At 44.6% G+C, this 17,773-nt stretch overlaps 2 protein-coding genes across 3 annotated transcripts in view; both read left to right on the forward strand.

Annotated features, from left to right (window-relative positions):
• Nucleotides 1–5,999, forward strand: part of amd1 (adenosylmethionine decarboxylase 1) — a 35,517-nt gene extending 29,518 nt beyond the window's left edge. Inside the window, exons 7-9 of the mRNA XM_061753625.1 lie at nt 3,572–3,664; nt 3,741–3,896; nt 3,988–5,999. Coding sequence (XP_061609609.1) covers nt 3,572–3,664; nt 3,741–3,896; nt 3,988–4,131 — 393 coding nt within the window. The 3' untranslated portion in view covers nt 4,132–5,999. The remainder of the gene's footprint in view (nt 1–3,571; nt 3,665–3,740; nt 3,897–3,987) is intronic.
• Nucleotides 6,000–9,327: 3,328 nt separating this feature from the next.
• On the forward strand, nt 9,328–17,474 carry rpf2 (ribosome production factor 2 homolog). 2 transcript variants are annotated; one of them, XM_061753627.1, is made up of 11 exons: nt 9,328–9,464; nt 10,039–10,171; nt 11,681–11,718; nt 12,658–12,697; nt 12,787–12,868; nt 13,974–14,050; nt 14,462–14,561; nt 14,647–14,749; nt 15,439–15,583; nt 16,188–16,374; nt 17,241–17,474. In XM_061753627.1, exons 1-10 carry the CDS (start codon nt 9,442–9,444, stop codon nt 16,371–16,373), a joined length of 927 nt encoding a protein of 308 aa, XP_061609611.1. In that variant the 5' UTR covers nt 9,328–9,441; the 3' UTR covers nt 16,374; nt 17,241–17,474. The 2 variants fall into 2 exon arrangements, with proteins under 2 accessions (XP_061609611.1, XP_061609610.1); XM_061753626.1 differs by having other exon boundaries at nt 16,188–17,474.
• Nucleotides 17,475–17,773: the final 299 nt, after the last annotated feature.

Below are 17,773 nucleotides of genomic sequence, written 5' to 3' on the forward strand. Positions count from 1 at the left end.
TGTGGAGGGTCCAAGAGGATTTTGCATGCTCTTGTCCTAGTTCTGGCAGCCTGCAAGTCCTCAAGGGTGGGTAGGGGGAACAGACGATTTTTCCAGCAGTTCTGCTTGTCCGTTGCAGTTGGTTTGTCTTTTTTTGGGGCAGCACCAAACCAGACTGTGATGGATGAACACAGGACTGATTCGATGACTGCTGTGTAGAACACAGTAGAACACAGCCTGCCACAGCTCCTGTGGCACGCTGTGCTTCCTCAGAGGGTGCAGGAAGTACATCATCTGTTGGGCCTTTTTGAGGATTGAGTTGATGTTGGTCTCCCACTTCAGGTCCTGAGAGATTGTAATGCCCAGGAACTTGAAGGTTTCGACGGTTGACACAGGGCAGCTGGACAGTGTGAGGGGCAACTTTTGGTGAAGGATGCTTCCTGAAGACCTGTACAGTCTTAAGGCCTCGTTATACTCACGTGCTCACACGGCCGACAGCGCCCGCGTTGCATCACGTGACCGACTCATTGGGCCGCGCGGCCCCTCTGCGTCACTTGACGCGCAGACGGCAAAAATTGTTGCTGCGCGTAGAGTCCCGCGGAGATCATCTCTCGCGAGTGGTCCGTTTTAGTCAAATGCTGTGATGACGTACTTGGCGTTCCCCTTGGTTCTACATACCAATTACGCCGCCACCTTCTTGATTGATTTTGCAGCATAATTAAACTGATCATCTTGTCATCTAGGTCCATTTGTTCAAGCAGACTCTATCCCACGGTCGCCATTGTTGTTGCTTTGTTCCTTGTTCCGGAAAGGAAAGTTAAAAACTGCTGCCAAACAAATACAGAGGAAACTCCACCCTCTGGTGTCCTAGCCAGTACCAGCCGTAGCGACACCCTCGACTTGGAGGAGAACTACAGTACATTTTCAAAACTGCGTGTGTGGGTTGCGCTTGAGTATAAAGGCAAATGCATGCGGGATAACCGCAGTGACGTCACCGTGGTCGCCGCCCGCGTGAGTATAAAGAAGCCTTTAAGCGTGTTCAACTCCAGGTTGTGCAAGCCGCGCCAACCGCTCCACTTCCTGCCGCTATGCAGACTCGTCACAGTCTTTGATGAGGCCAATGATTGGTGTTGTCCGCAAACTTCAGGATTTTGACAGCTGGGTGCGTTGCGGTGCAGTCGTTCGTGGAGAGAGAAGAGCGGCGGAGAGAGGACACATCCTTGGGGCGCCCCGGTGCTGGTGGTGTGTGTGAATAAGGTGGTGTCCCCCCCAGCCTCACCGCCTGTGTCCTGCCCATCAGGAAGCTGTGAATCCATTGGCAGATGGCAGGGAAGATGCTGAGCTGTAGAAGGATTCAATCAAAGGATTTCATGACTACAGATGTCAGGGCGACAGGCGGGTAGTCATTCAGACCTGAGATTGCAGGTTTCTTGGGGATGAGGATGATGGTGGAGCGTTTGAAACAGGATGGTAGTTCACATAGTTGCAGAGATCCATTGAAGATCTGTGTCAAGACTGGATAGAGCTTGTCTGCACAGGATTGGGGACACAAGGTCTGGGCCCGCCACTTTTGAAAATCTTTTGTACTTTGAAGATTCGTCTCACGTCCTGTTCATGTTCTCATTAGTGATGGGACTTTAACACATAATCATGATCAATTAGTAAAAAATTGGTGTGTGGAAAATATTGACACATTTTAATTGCACTTTGCTGTGCTTACAAATCCGGGACCTTTGTCAGTGCATGATAACCTGGTACACCGATGCACACTGATGCACATGTCAGAGCTTGGCTAACCATATCTCTTCTTTGTGGGGAATTGGATGGACTGTTGGGAGGCAAAAAAAAAAAAAAAACTACCCGATGGAAGCCACGGTAAAAGCGTGGTTTTGTGCAGATTATGCAAAAAAGGAGTTTTTGCGTACCATCGGAGCACTTCAACCCTCGGGTACAATCTAAATGCAAAGCATGTCGGCGAAAGCACAGAAACAGCCGGAGCCGTTAGCGCTAGCAGTCACAGTACGAGTTCCAAGAGTTGTCGGCAAACCAAACTCAAGCAAGTGACCGGATTCAGGACCAAAACTAGTAAGTAAACATAGAAAATCAAAAAATTCACTCGCAGTGTCGATCGCTCTGGACTGTAGACCACTATTAGTAGTAGTAGACAAAGGATTAGAAAATGTGCTCCAGATAACGACATGCGATCCAACTTTTCAACTACCAAGCCGAAAGACTATTTCAGGCAAAATTCAACATTTTTATGACACTGGGAAAAAAAAGCGAGCAAAATTGGATCCATTGCAGAAAGCTCAATATGTGGCTCAGACTGGAGATCATTGGACCATCGTTAGTACAGTAATACAAATTAGGTCTGCATCACTTTAGCCTGGCTGTTCAGAAGACAATCACCAGACACCATGCTGAAAACCGCAGAGCATTTTCTCTCTGTGGCAGAAGAATGGGGAATTCAACAAAAAGAAACTACAATTGAAACCGTGCACGAACAATGACAGCTACAGCAAGACACGTCCCATTCCAACACGTGCCTTGTATTTCTCACATCTGGCAAAGAGCCCATCACTGCTAGCCTTGCCGATAGTGGGGTTCAGTGAGGCATTAGCAAAATGTCGCAAGATAGTGGGGTGACTTTAAACACACAGCCCTGCTAATACAGAGAAGCTACACTGTGCGCAATCGAGATTGGGGCAAGAAAATGAGCCGCTCATGCAGGATGTAGCGACAAGGTGGAATTCAATGCTGTAAATGATCTCTCGTCTACTGAAGACTCTCGGTGTTTTTTTTTTTGTTTTTTTTGCTCCTTTAGATGCACAAAAGCACAACCTAGTCATTAACTCCATCAGACCTGCTAAAACTCCAAAAGTGCCGACGATCTTTGAGCCATGCAGGTAAATAAAACGTTTTTAAAGGTCATTTGTTTCTTTAAAAATATGTTTGTCTTTATTGAACATATAAAAAAAAAAAAAAAAATCAACAAGAAAAAAAACTACAATACACAAAAGAAATGTACAAATGTACGTTCAGTCGGAGTAGAAAAAAGTAAAAAAAAAAATAAAAATACCCTAATTCTAAATATAGATTTGACCTGTATGATAGCACTAAAATAGAAAACTAATTGCATACTGCATCGTCTTAAGTATCCAAAAATAACAGGTCCATCTATAGTGATTGCGACATTCAAACTAACCATCTGCTTCATCGTAGTTTGTATTTAATTATTTTGCTATTTTGATTTCAAGTGGCGTCATGAGCTGACAATTATCGCAAGGTCGTCACTTAAAAATGAATCGGCCAACATAGGCTTTGGTGTCTGCGCTCTCTGCAGCCTGCTATGCATTATGGTGACAGCTGGCTTGAAGTGCTGCTTGTGATGAGTCTTTGTTGCACAACTGTGCCACAACAATGCTGTTTGCCATGCTTCCATCTGGTAGTTAATTCATAAAAAGAATTTAAAAAAAAAAAAAAAAAAAAAAAGCTTTCCAGTATGGCAAGCAATGTGGTCTTTTACATAATGGGCATGTGTTAAATTTTCACAAAACAGACTTTTTTTTTTTTTTTTGTCTTTCTTTTACAGATGAGTGGAATTTGTGACCTGATACCAGGTTCTGTGATAGATGCCACAATGTTCAACCCATGTGGATACTCAATGAACGGAATGAAGACTGACGTGAGTGCTGCCTAGCGTTTCTATCGTCTGTGGTCTTCTGTTAGTGGCACTTGGCTTTTCTTGTTGACTCCTGTAGGGGACCTACTGGACCATTCACATCACCCCAGAGCCAGATTTCTCCTACGTTAGCTTCGAAACAAACCTCTCCCAGACATCGTACGATGACCTTGTCCGGAAGGTGGTGGATGTGTTCAAACCGGGAAAATTTGTGACTACACTGTTTGTCAATCAGGCATGTAATTAAACACGCTATTAACTTTGCTATAATTTAGTCAAGCTGTTTCCATATAGTCTGTAACCCGAACCCTCTCCTCCCACCGCAGAGCTCGAAATGTCGCAGTGTCTTCTCTTCTACCCAAAAACTCGATGGGTTCAAGCGTCTCGACCGCCAGCTGGCTCAATTCAACGATTACAATTTTGTTTTCACAAGCTACGCCAAGAACTGCCAGAAAAATCAGAAGAGCTGAGGGTGCAAGATGAAGAAGAGGCGTAAAAAAGGCGGCGGCTTGGTGTTCCCTCCTGGTGGCCGCCTTCCCGGAGAAAGCCTCTTGTCGTCCTCATCCTCCTCCCCTCCTCCTCCCGCCCTCTTCTCCCGTCATAAATCCCCCGGCGGCAAGGACGACGAGCCCAGTTTAACCATTTTGAGTTGTTTGCATTGTTGTACCTGTAACTTAGTCCTCTTGCATGAAAGCTCTTTTCTCTGTTTCAATATGCTAGCACACACTTGCTGTGGTCTTGAAGTGCATGTAGAGGAATTAAACTCACTCCATTTGAGGCTTCCCACCTGTGCTCAGTCCAAAGGGCCCTACCTACACGTCTCCTCCCTCATCCTACACAGACAGGGCTTCCGGCCACATTAAGGTCACGCCCCCTGGCGTGCTCAGATCAGTCGTTGGCGTGTACGACCCACAATTTGCTTTACGATGTGACAATTGGCAAGGATCATTCATAAAGGATTGCACTTTTGAGTAATTTTTTAACCCGTGGTATGAAAATGAAAGCTGGCCTTTTGTCTTTATGAATGTATAGGTTGTGGTAAGCCTTTGTCCATTTTTAATTGCCATCTATTGTAGCATATATACATGCCCTGTATTTGGCTAAATGTTCATAGAGGACTTAAGTTGTCACACTTGAACCTGACAGTACCCAAATCGTTTCTGCCACAAAATTGCAGCTTTAAACTCGGGGGGCAGTGAATAGAACCTGAATAATTCAAGACCTTCCATGAACACACTTTGTTACACCCCTCCTATTTTACTTGCCTCTGGCTTCCTGTCATATTTGATTGACATTCCCATGGAAAAGGAATGTAGTCCAGGCTCTGTAAAGCACGCTTAACACTATCTCGTCCACTTCATCTTTGGAATGTACAAGTCTCTAGAGGAAAAAAAAAAAAAGCCTGGTCCGCTTTTGAGCTGAATGTATGATTTCAGGCGTGCACATACCGACGCCGCCCGCGCTCTCCCGCATAAAGCTCACAATCCCCTCTGCTGACGGCCTGTTGTCCCCTTCCCAGCAGGTCTTCCCTTTGCCAGCCAGACCAATCAATTGGCCCCAGAATTACAAGGGAGGTGAGCTAGCGTGGCAGAATGAATCGGAAACTTTCTGCTTGCCCAGCAAAGCATTTTCCCCTCGACAATATCCATCCCCTCTGTCTCTTTCCGTCCCATACAAAAACGCGTAAGCGTACAATCGAGGCTGACCAGTCTGAGCATGCCAGGGTCATCCCGGATCATTCCACATCGAACCACTGCACCATCTGTCATTTTATGTCATTACTGGTCATCTTTTTTTTTTTTTTTTTTTTTTTTTTTTTTTGCTGTGAATCTGGGTGCCTCACTGTTCTTTGTTTGGATCAATGCCCTTTTGTAGAACTTTGGGCTCAGGGATGGTGGGGGAGGCCTATCATGCGGTGATGCGTGTAACTTAGTGCTGTTTTGCTAGACCGTGTCATGTAACCTCCTCGTCCGTGCGTTTGCCCTCGTTTTGCCAGCTGAAGCTTACTTCCCATCAAAGTTTTCCTTTACTTGAGCTCAGTGCAGTTTGTCATGTATTCATCTGCACTCCTCAGCATAGCAGCCCTCCAAAATCCACGGGGTCCTACATGCACACCAGCACTGTTCAAATCTCACTTTTTAAGTACATAGAGTGGATTGTTGCATTTTTGGGTGCCAATAGCTTTTTTTGGCTGAGGACCAATTTTCTTTTACTTTCTGCCGATGTTTGTCACACTAATTTTGGGGCTATTTTGTTTTTAAAGTAACAATGATTCCACACTTTCAAATCTATCTGTGCTACGAGCTTGATGCTAAAATAATAAAAATATTAATCTGTGTATTGTAGTATTTTATTCCATTATTTATTTTAAAGCAGAGCCAATGGGATTTGTGTATTTAATGGCAGGGAGTGCTACACTAGTATAAATGAATACTGAATGGCGTGAGTGTTTGCACTAAGCACCTTTAAGGACCAGTGGAGGTTGTGTTCTGTAAGGAATTTCAACTATAAGCAGTTAATATATAGGGTTATAAATGTAGCTGGAACGGAATACAATCCACATAGGTATTCAAGGTCTCTGCACGGACTAAAGAATAATACACTTAATTTCTGCGAAGCTCGAGGAGAAATTGACTCGCGGTATCACGAGCACCTAACGTAATTTCTTTTATAAAACCTTCACAGAGGCGATTTCTCTTCGAAACACTGCCCTCTGCAGCAGTTGTGACAAAAGTGAAACACGACTCTCTAATCGGTGAGCGCGTTCCAACTTGGAACATCCGCAAAAAAATCATAGTAACCAGCTGGAATCACTGTGGTGTAAGTAAGTATTTGACCTTTATCCTTTCCCGAGCAGCAAGCATTCTTTCAGTCGCAGTGTGAGCGTGTCACGTGACGCATTTTGTTTGCGCAAGACGCCACCTGGTGGACGTCATTTGTACTGCGTTAACATTTAGGCTGCAGTTTTTGATTGATTTTGTTTTATAATTCATATGTACAGTGCCTTGAAAAGGTATTATAGCCCTGGAACCTTTTCACATTTTACCACCTTCCAATACCCACAAACTTATTATTCTTTTTTTTAAATTGAGATTTTATGTAATCGACGAGGGAAAGTAGCGCATAATTGGAAAGTGGAACAGAAATGATGCATAGTTTTCTAAATTTTAAGCAAATAAAAATCTGAAAAAAATATGTGCATTTGTATTTAGCCCCCCTTGTGTCAATACTTTGTAATACTTTGTAGTCGAATGCTTTGCGCATCTAGACACTGAATATTTTGCCCAATTTGTAAAATAGCTCAAGCTGAAGCTGAAGGGGAAAAAAAGAGAGATCACATATCATATGCCTGTATGCCATTAAATAATGATGTTACTACAATATATTCCAATTCCAAGTTTTTGTTGTTCAACAATTCGGTTTTGGAGTTATGACCTCATTTTTTATTTATTTTTTATTTCCCCCGTGGGAAACAAACTGGTCTGATTTAGAAGTGCAGCGACACCTCACAGAACTGAACATGGGCAAAATTGTTTATTATGGGTGGAACAAGTTCAAATTCAATTTTAAAAAAATTGGTGAGGTCCCTAGGTGAGGGACGAGACAAAGCACAGCTCCAAAAACCTCTATGAAGATGAAAAATGCTGGAGGGCGCTCCCGCTGGGGACTCCATCGTTCCGCTGGGGGACTTTAATCCTCACGTGGGCAATGACAGTGAGACCTGGAATGGCGTCATTGGGAGGAACGGCCCCACCGATCAGAACCCGAGCGGTGTTCTGTTATTGGACTTGAGAGCTCATCACGGAAGTCGGAGTCGGGAAGTCGAATCTCAGATTCAGGAGGAGCAGTGTGGTTTTCGTCCTGGCCGTGGAACAGTGGACCAGCTCTACACCCTCGGCAGGGTCCTCGAGGGTGCATGGGAGTTTGCCCAACCAGTCTACATGTGTTTTGTGGACTTGGAGAAGGCATTCGACCGTGTCCCTCGGGGGGGTCTTGTGGGGGGTGCTTCGGGAGTACGGGGTACCGAACCCCCTGATATGGGGTGTTCGGTCCCTGTACGACCGGAGTCAGAGTTTGGTCCGCATATCCGGCAGTAAGTCGGACTCGTTTCCGGTGAGGGTTGGACTCCGCCAAGGCTGCCCTTTGTCACCGATTCTGTTCATAACTTTTATGGACAGAATTTCTAGGCGCAGCCGAGGCGTAGAGGGGGTCCGGTTTGGTGGCCTCGGTATTGCATCGCTGCTTTTTGCTGATGATGTGGTTCTGTTGGCTTCATCAAGCCGTGATCTCCAACTCTCACTGGAGCAGTTCGCAGCTAAGTGTGAAGTGGCTGGGATGAGAATCAGAACCTCCAAATCTGAGACCATGGTCCTCAGTCGGAAAAGGGTGGCGTACCCTCTCCAGGTCGAGGATGAGATCCTGCCCCAAGTGGAGGAGTTCAAGTATCTTGGGGTCTTGTTCACGAGTGAGGGAAGAATGGAACGGGAGATCGACAGGCGGATCGGTGCGGTGTCTGCAGCGATGCGGACTTTGTATCGATCCGTTGTGGTAAAGAAGGAGCTAAGCCGAAAGGCGAAGCTCTCGATTTACCGGTCGATCTACGTTCCTACCCTCACCGATGGTCACGAGCTGTGGGTTGTGACCGAAAGAACGAGATCCCGGATACAAGCGGCCGAAATGAGTTTCCTTCCTTCCTCAGGATCTCAGAGTAGAGTCGCTGCTCCTCCACATCGAGAGGAGCCAGATGAGGTGGCTGGGGCATCTGATTCGGATGCCTCCCAGACGACTCCCTGGTGAGGTGTTCCGGGCACGTCCCATCGGGAGGAGACCCCGGGGACGACCCAGGACACGCTGGAGAGACTACGTCCTTCGGCTGGCCTCGGGATCCCCCCCGGAAGAGCTGGATGAAGTGGCTGGGGAGATGGAAGCTGTATTACCCACAATGCTTTACGGCAGCAATATTTAAAGCAACAGACCACCGTCGATGTTTACAGACAACAGACCACACGAACACGCTCGAGTTTCATGTTAGACACTTTAGAAAGACATTTTTTTCAATTGGGGGCTACAGAACAGTACATATAAACAAGCATGCATCAAGTTGTGATGGCAGTGACGTCATATGACGTCAGAAGCAGCAACCATTTCATCCAAGGCCGCTGGCAAAGCTGCCAACAGCAATTCGTCAATCTGGGGCGATTCTAGGATCGGAGGTTTAGTGGTGCTGAGCTCCTGGCCAGGCAAGATCAATTTCACTGTTATGCAATTTTATTCACACTTTTAGGAATATGAAATGCAATGCACAACATAAAATACCCATAGACATGAATGGACTTCTATGAATACTTTCAATACCAATAATACCTCAAATTTTAGGGGTCTTGGGATTCAATTTAGTGGTGCTTGAGCACCCTTTCAAAATGGTCTAAACGCCTGTCAACTAAACAGGGCAAAATTTCACACACTGAGTAAATGTATTTTTAAGTAAATCGAGACGAGATCACAACTTTTTCAGTAATTATACTTTTGTTACATTTTTCTTTGGTGGTGCGCCGTCAGTTGTACATTTGTTTTTTTTAAATGCCGGCTCAAAAAAAAAAAAAGTTGGGACGACATTGTCTAATATTAGACTGTAGGTGGCGCTAGTGAGTTTGAGGCACCATTTAACAACCACTTTGTCGCCACGAACGAATCAACTCGCGTTGTCTTCCGCTGCTTTTCCAGCGCGTGGCTGTTTGGCAACGTGATACTGTAGCAGGAACACGAACAAAGACGCGACAATGGCACAATCTTACGGTATAATGTAAGTTTTGCGGACACGAAACACATTTTGTAAAACAGTATTTTTATTTTTTTTTATACATTAGCGGTGCGTTTTTGTGCTCGTAAAATGAAACTTTAAAGCTAGCAAGCTAGCTCGCTTACGTACAACCAGCAAAATACATTACAATATAGTATCTGCTGACCTAACAAGACACATTAGTGTCACATAAGCGAATTCAGTGAAACATAATGTGCCTTAAAATACACTTGCTCCATAAATGCGCTGTCAAATGTCTTAAAAATGCCACACTTGTACAATTGTCTCAAATTAGGGGACATAAAAAAATAATTGTGATTATTTGTTTTTGTTCAAGCAGTATGGTAGATTTAGTGATTTTGCATTAATCACTGTAAAAATATCTCTACTTGTTTCATATTTAGAAATTTTTTTTTTACGGCGCTTCTTCAAATATAAGGTGTCCCTTGTCACATTTAGTAATTTGTCTTAATATTGATCGAGATCGCCTTTACAAGATGTTTTACGGCTTCATTAAACAGGCAGGTTTTCTGCAAACGCGGCAGTATGTAATTTTGTACTGTCGTTCTGTCTTCAGAAAACCAAAGACCAAGCGCTCCAAGCGCTTCCTGGAGAGTCGAGCACCCAAACTGGCAGAGGATGGAAAGAGTGCCATGATCATGAAAGGGGGGAACGCCAATCAAACTGTCAGCCAGGCCCTGAAGGACATAGTAAGTAAAACGATTATACTCAATCAGAAGGACACTGATAGTCAATTAAGCAAATTGTAGGGAAATGCCCATCTGTACTTAAACCATACGCCAGTACAGGGGTCACCAGCGTGGTGCCCACACCACATAAGCACCCGGCGGGCCTGTCTGAAAAATAGCACACCAGTGATGGGATGTTGTGATTTTCTAGGAATGTTGTAGAAGTGAGCATGTAATGTAAACACTGGCAGAGATTTTTAGAAATAAAAGTGTTTCCTAATTGTTGTGAGAAATCATTATCATGAGCGGTGTCGTCACATAAATGAATATAGTTAATTATTAATAATAACATACTGTGTAATAACGTATGATCAAAGGTAATTTGAGGAAATTTGTTATTTCAGAAGTGTGTGTTAAATTGGTAGCCCTTCGTACTGAAGAAATACAGTCCCCTCCAAAGGTAATTTTCAGGATCAGAATCATCTTTATTTGCAGAGTATGACCAAAAAACACACAAGGAATTTGTCTCCGATAATTGGAACCGCTCTAGTACGACAACAGACAGTCAATTGACAAAGAAAACATTTTAGACATAAAGACATTGACAAAAAAAAAAAAAACAGTCACTGAGCAATAAAGGGTTGCTCGTTATCTGGTAATGCCGGTACATTATTATTATTTTTTTTTTATAATTGTGCAAAAAGATGCAGAGTCCTCTAGCACTTAGAGCAGTTCGAATGACTAATATTGCAATAGTCCGGTGCAAAGGGCGCCGAGACGTCAAGCGAGTACTGCGATAATCTGGGACAATGTTGATTGTGCAAATGTTGCAGATACTCTTCAGACAGTGTGCAAATGGAGCAGATGCCACTCTGGCATGAGTGGCCAGTATTGGTCAACAACAGATGTGCAAATAGATATGCAAATAGTGCAGCGTGGCGAGACTACTATAGTGAGTGCACGAGTAATGTATAATTGGCCCCACAGAAATGTGACGACGAACTCAAGACATGTTGCCATGGAATTGTAGGTTAGCGGTTTAAGACGTTGATGGCAAGAGGGAAGAAGCTGTTGGAATGTCTGCTAGTTCTAGTTTGCATTGATCTGAACTGCGAGGTCAATTCCTTTATTTTTCTTGTACACTGAAGACATTTGGGTTTCAAATCAAAAGATGAATCTGAGAGTTATGTAGTTCTCAGTTTCAAAAAGGTTGGTGGCCCTTGCGCTAGTGGTAGGGAATGCTATTAGACATCGGATTAAGATCAGGTTTCCCCTGTACCTTGACGCTGGTGCCAGTTGACATCAGTTGTTGGGCTGAGCAGAAATCACGTTCGAAAACAAACGTTCACGAGTTGCCAGTTGTCTCTGTCTTAAAGACGGTATATGAATGCATTTCAGGTGTCTGAATCTGAAAATGCTGTTATTCATATGTGCCTTCACAGCACTGTAAAAGTGTCAGTTCTGTGTGAAAACAACCTGCCAGGGGAGCTCATTGAAAATGCGTTCAAGTCTTCCATTGTTCTCTTTCAGTATTCCCTGAAAAAGCCCAATGCTGTGCTGTACAAAAAGTAAGTGTCTTTTTCAAAATGCGACCAATGCAACTTTGTTTTTTTTAATTTAGGCAAAACGATATAGTGGTTAGTTATTTCCTACAAACTATGCTTTAAAAACATCATTAATCTTCCAACTGGGCAGATTATTTTTGTCATGCCATTGAAGTCAGTTTCCATGGGCCCTGAAACCATATATAAATCCCGTCCTTATTTGGTTACTTCAAAAGCATCTCCAGAGCATGAGTCAGAGCAGCCTGTTTTCTCCTCTTCACACATGCCGATTTTGAACAATTCAACCAGTTTTGTTACATGTGAGAGAGCCCACAGATGACGAGGAACAAAACTGGCAAAGCTGTGCTGATTACTCGTATTTTGCGGTGTACTCCAAAGGGCCAACACGGCACACCACATAACAAAATCTCCATCGCCAGTTTTATCCTCCCTCAAACCGCATGAGTGTCGTAATACCAGGACTGACCTGTAAGAGGCAGCATCTTCCCACAGGCCATCGAGACTGCCAGAAAAAGCAGAACATTTATTAGCCAAAGGAGAACTAGAAGAAGCCGGCTCATGGTTGCAAACGGTTTTCTTTGTCATTTTGTATTGTGGTGAATGACTTTGGAGACACGCTAAACAAACACTCGACACAACCAGCTGTGCCTCTTATTTGTGTCCGGTAACAGCTTGCAGAGTCTCTATTTTGGCCAGAGTCGGTGTTGAGCACACGCGTAAGGATTTGCGATCGTAAGCATTGAAGATGTTTTCGCAAATCGGGGATGAAAAGACGTCCCTCTTAACAACACCCTATAATAATCGGTCGCATAATCCTTTAGAGGCATCCCGATATTCAGGCTTGCTGACTTCGATCCGAAGGGAGGCAAATGCTCAAATTCTGCCCGATTATCCTTATGTGTGTAATCTTACTTTACTTTGAAATCTGACATTTCTTTTCAGGAAGAACATCACAAGGCCCTTTGAGGACTCTACATCACTAGTTAGTCAAGATGACGCCACAAGTACTGTCATGTCGAACCTAAAATGTTTTGCAGTTTTATCACCCATGAATTTCTCCATTTTCTTTAGGAATTTTTCTCGAAGAAGACGGACTGCTCTCTGTTTCTGTTTGGGTGCCACAACAAGAAACGACCCAACAACCTCATATTTGGTATTGTTAAAAACAAGTTTCAGTCAAGGAAATACAGCTCAGATTTCCTTGGATTAATTAATCTAGGGGTGAATCGCACAGTCTTTGAGCCTCGTCGCTTACAGTATGCAGTGACGGAGCCGCTGTAAATGTAGGCGTTTACAACCGGGTCGTTCCCAAAATCCTCAGATGGTCCGATATCCGCCATCTGACTAACTTAAGTCCAATGCCATAGAGCATTGAAGCGGGATGGGACTTGACCTAGTTCGAGACATCTATTGTCGAGCTGAGTGCAAACTGGAGCCAGTTCTTCAGTGCAGACTTTCAGGCAAAATGGGAAGACGCCATCAGAGCTGGGCGCCTCCTCGATCTTCAGTCGCTCGAACAGCCGACTCGCATCCTCGGACGTGGCCGTCAAAGCGGCGATGTGGGCCGTTGACGATGGGGTGCGAATGTTCTTTTCAAATCTGCAATGGAACCCATCCAGGCCATGGTTGGACTCCGCTTGAGGGGATGATCCCATGTAGTTAGTTGGCGATTGCTTACAGGCCACACTGCACTGACGCAGAGTTGTCGGCATATGGTTCTTTAGCTCATCTGCATAGGTTATTTTGGTGATGTTCATTTCCTGGGCGGCTGTGGCCCGTTGGTAGAGCGGGTCGTCCGGTGACCGAAGGGCAGTTGGTTCAATGTCCGTGTGTCGAATTGTCCTCGGGCAAGACGCCGGACCCTAATTTGCCCCCGGGGGCCTGGCAGCGCCTTGCACGGCAGCAGCCGCCCATATGCGTGTGTGTGAACGGGTGAATGTGAGGCTTTTTCAAAGCGCTTTGGGCACTTTGGTCGTGTTGATGAAGTGCAGTCCATTTACCATTGGTCAGTCGATTTCTGGCTTTCTCACACACGACTCCACACACCTTTGCAAAAAGGTGTCGGAGTAAAAGTCGACATTTTGGAAATCTACAGGAGCGAAAGTTGACAGAAATATTAATAACAAAGCACAGATAATGTGAAAATTCGACTTAAGCACAGTAATGAAGTAGTTGTACTCCATTACATGACAAGACCGTCATTGAGAATGACTTTGGGTTCGATATCAGTGTCATTGTCTTCTTTTGTTATTTTACAGGTCGTCTATTTGACTTCCACGTGCTGGATATGATTGAACTGGGAATCGAGAAGTATGTCTCCCTGAGTGAGATAAAGGTATTTTATACATGGATTCTACCTTATAGCAGCTTCTCAGTTCATGATAGCGTCGTTTGTGAACACTACATGCAAAACGGCACCTGTACCGGAACCGCCGTCTCGTCCGTCCGTCCGTCTGTGTGCAGCAAAAAAAAACCTTAGCTCGTTTACGTATGTATGTATGTAGCGTATGAAGCTCCTTTGTTTCGGGGTGCCAATAATTTGACCCTTCTGAAATGTGTGGGGGAGTGTCCTGCAATTTTTATTTGGGGTATGAGAAGCCCGCAAACTGCATCAGTTAAACTTGTTTCTGGCTGAAACACATTAGAAGTATCATGATGATGGTGACGTCTACTGAATGCCCGGTCTTGCATTATCAAAGTGAATCAAGATTAGTCAGTCGCTTTCTGTGTGCTTCCTTTTTTGCAGATAAGTAAATGTCCTGAGGGGACCAAACCAATGCTTGTGTTTGCCGGTGAGGCTTTCGATATGGACAACGAGTACAAACGTCTGAAGAGTCTGCTCATTGGTACGCACGCATAACGCACAAGGTTAGATTTGCTAGATAATAATGCATCTATGGATTTGGACTGTCATCTGCTTTTGTTTTCCAGACTTCTTCAGGGGTCCTTCTGTGTCTGCAGTGCGACTGGCAGGCTTAGAACATGTTCTGCACTTCACTGCTGTGGATGGCAAAATATTCATGCGGAGTTACAGGTGAAACTCACATTCCAGGTCCAGTCATCACACAAGGATACTTTCTTACAAGGCCTCCCTTTTGACAGAATGACAGAACCATCGAACAAATGAGCTTTATCTTCTTCAACCACACCCTTCCCATGATCCTGGTCAAACTTCATTCGTTCCTTTTCCGTACCACTTGTCCTCACGAGGGTTGCCTGGCGCGCTGGAGCCTATCCCAGGTGACTCTGGGCCAGAGGCGGGGTACACCCTGAACCGGTGGCCAGCCAATCGCAGGGCACATACAAACAAACAACCATTCACACCTACGGGCAATTTAGAGTACTCAATTAACCTACCGTGCATGTTTTGGGGATGTGGGAGGAAACCGGAGCACCCCGGAGAAAACCCACGCAGGCACGGGGAGAACATGCAAACTCCACACAGGCGGGGCCGGATTTGAACCCGGGTCCCCAGAACTGTGAGGCAGATTTGCTAACCGGTTGTCCGCCGGCCAAAGTTCAATTATGCATTTTTTTTTTCACTATTTAAAACAGTTCCCAGGTGTTTTAATAACATATTTGTGGCATCCTTTCATTAAAATACCGCAAGGATCAAGAACTTCCCACTTCACGGTTTACACTACAGATACCCAACTATTCGTGTCAAACAATAAAAAGCTCATTTCTATGCGTCTCCCCTTCTCCAACCCAATATCTTTGCAGGTCTTTGTTGAAGAAGTCGGGCTGCAGGACACCGCGCATTGAGCTGGAGGAGATTGGGCCGTCATTGGACTTTGTTTTAAGAAGAACACATCTCGCTTCGGACGACTTGCACAAGTTATCTCACAAGCAGCCCAAGGCTCTAAAGGTACATCTAGTGCCTGTTTGGTTACCCATTTCATGAAAATGTCATCAAATATGTTGACCGTCAACGCGTTGAACATACAGTAGAAGATCGTTCGGTGCTACACACCAAAAAAAGTTTGCTCACCAATACGGAAAGGCAATATTGCCCTCCTTAGTGTGTTGCAGTCATCCAGCTGTTAATGCGTTAACCACTGTTAATAGTAGGAAGTGAAAACACAGGTGGAAACATACTGTTTAAGTTGGCCTGGAATGACTTCTTGAGTAACAACACATGACCTCACATACGGCGATGGTCTTAAGGCTACTGTTGGGGGGGGGAAAGCCAAAATGTAGCCTCAGAGTTAATCCTTTGACGCTTGCTGAATTCGACTTGTGAGGTACTATCTAGTATTGTGCACGGTGATTGTAACTCTGAACGTTTGTACCGGGTAAGACGTATCGAATCAATTCAAGCGCCATTTAAAACTACGCTTGTGGAGAGTTGGATAACGAGTTGACGTGTTGAACTTATAATGAAGTTGGCTGAAAGTTTCTCGTAATGTTAAACGGACAGGCATATTTGTTTTTAAATATAAGCTCATTTCTTCCTCCCTGACTCGTGACAGCCCAAGAAGAAGAAGAATATTTCCCACAATGTCTTTGGCACCAAGTTTGGCCGGGTGCACATGCAGAAGCAGGATCTATCCAAGCTTCAGACGCGGAAGATGAAGGGTCTACGGAAGAGGAAGGGGGGCGTGGTTGATGGGCAGCAGGATGGAGAGTCTTCGAAAGTGGCAAAAATGGAGAGTTGAGGTATGAGACGGGACAACTGGATGCGCGGGTTTTGACCTCTGCAACGCCATACGGTTTTCTTCACCTGGATAGCTTCACCTCCACCACCAGGAATCCGCCTGGTTCCAAGCCCAAGTGATTACCTTATGACTGTTATGGAAGGAAAAAAATATCCTCTGTTGTCAATCAGTTTAAAGTAACAATCAAAAAGTGTAGAAATGTGTTTCATCAACCTGAAACATTTTCATTCGGATGGTTATGAAAATGTCTTTTGTTGTACAAAATAAAAGAATTATGGGATAACAATGTGCCACCTGCTTGGGGATACAACGATTCGTATCCCCCAAAAAATGAATGTCAGGTGGCTCACTTCTAGAAAACAAAGTCTGGACAGTGACAGGAGAGGGCGCCATATTGTTGCCCATCTTGGCATAACGTCACTATCCATTTTCCATACCGTTTATCCTCACTAGGGTTGCGGGCGCGCTGGAGCCTAGCCCTGAACTGGTCGCCAGCCAATTGCGGGGCACATAGAAACAAACAACTATTCGCGCTCACATTCACACCTATGGACAACGTAGTCTTCAATTAACCTACCGTGCATGTTTTTTGGGATGTGGGATGAAACCGGAGTACCCGGAGAGAGCCCACGCAGGCACGGGGAGAACATGCAAACTCCACACAGGCAAGGCCGGATTTGAACCCGGGTCCTCAGCACTGTGAGGCGGATGTGCTAACCGTTGCCTTCCAAAACGAGCCGTTTTGCATCTTTAAAAGAAATAGCCTTTTCACAGTTTGTCTTCTCTTTACGCCGCATGCATAAATATTTGGCCACTAATAGTCCACTTGTAATCACAAAACTTGACACTGCATATTTAATTTTTCAGATGCAGTCTCAAGTTATTGCGAACTTTGGAATACACAAGCTGTGGCAGTTGGCCCCACATGTACAACAGCATGTCCAGCATCAGGTTTTTATGAACACTCTGTGGCCCAGACATAACTCGCTCAGCTGTGATTTTGCATGTGACAACATGCAAAATGTTCCTTTGTTACTATGTTTTTGAGATTTCTTAGGTTTCATTGTATTGCACATTTTGTCATAAACACTTTGGTTTTCAGTCTTTGTGTGGTAGTCTTTCATTGAAAGAAAGAAGCATTAATTGTTGAGTATTAACTTCCAGATTTGCATGTGACATAATTATTAAGATATGACGAATCAGCTTTATTTATACATTTCAAATCCAAGCATAGACAAGGCAGATGCACAATGCCTGCCATGGAGCCCCAGTTCCAGGCCTGGTTAGAGAGAGGGGGCCCTGGTGACCTGTGTCCAGGCAAGGGATAATTCAATATTCATGGTCATCTTCATATGAGAGTTGTTGCTTTGTCTGGTCCCATACCTAGGACCTGTTTGCCC

This window comes from Phyllopteryx taeniolatus, chromosome 18 (assembly GCF_024500385.1).
Source record: "Phyllopteryx taeniolatus isolate TA_2022b chromosome 18, UOR_Ptae_1.2, whole genome shotgun sequence".
Classification (NCBI taxonomy): domain Eukaryota; kingdom Metazoa; phylum Chordata; class Actinopteri; order Syngnathiformes; family Syngnathidae; genus Phyllopteryx; species Phyllopteryx taeniolatus.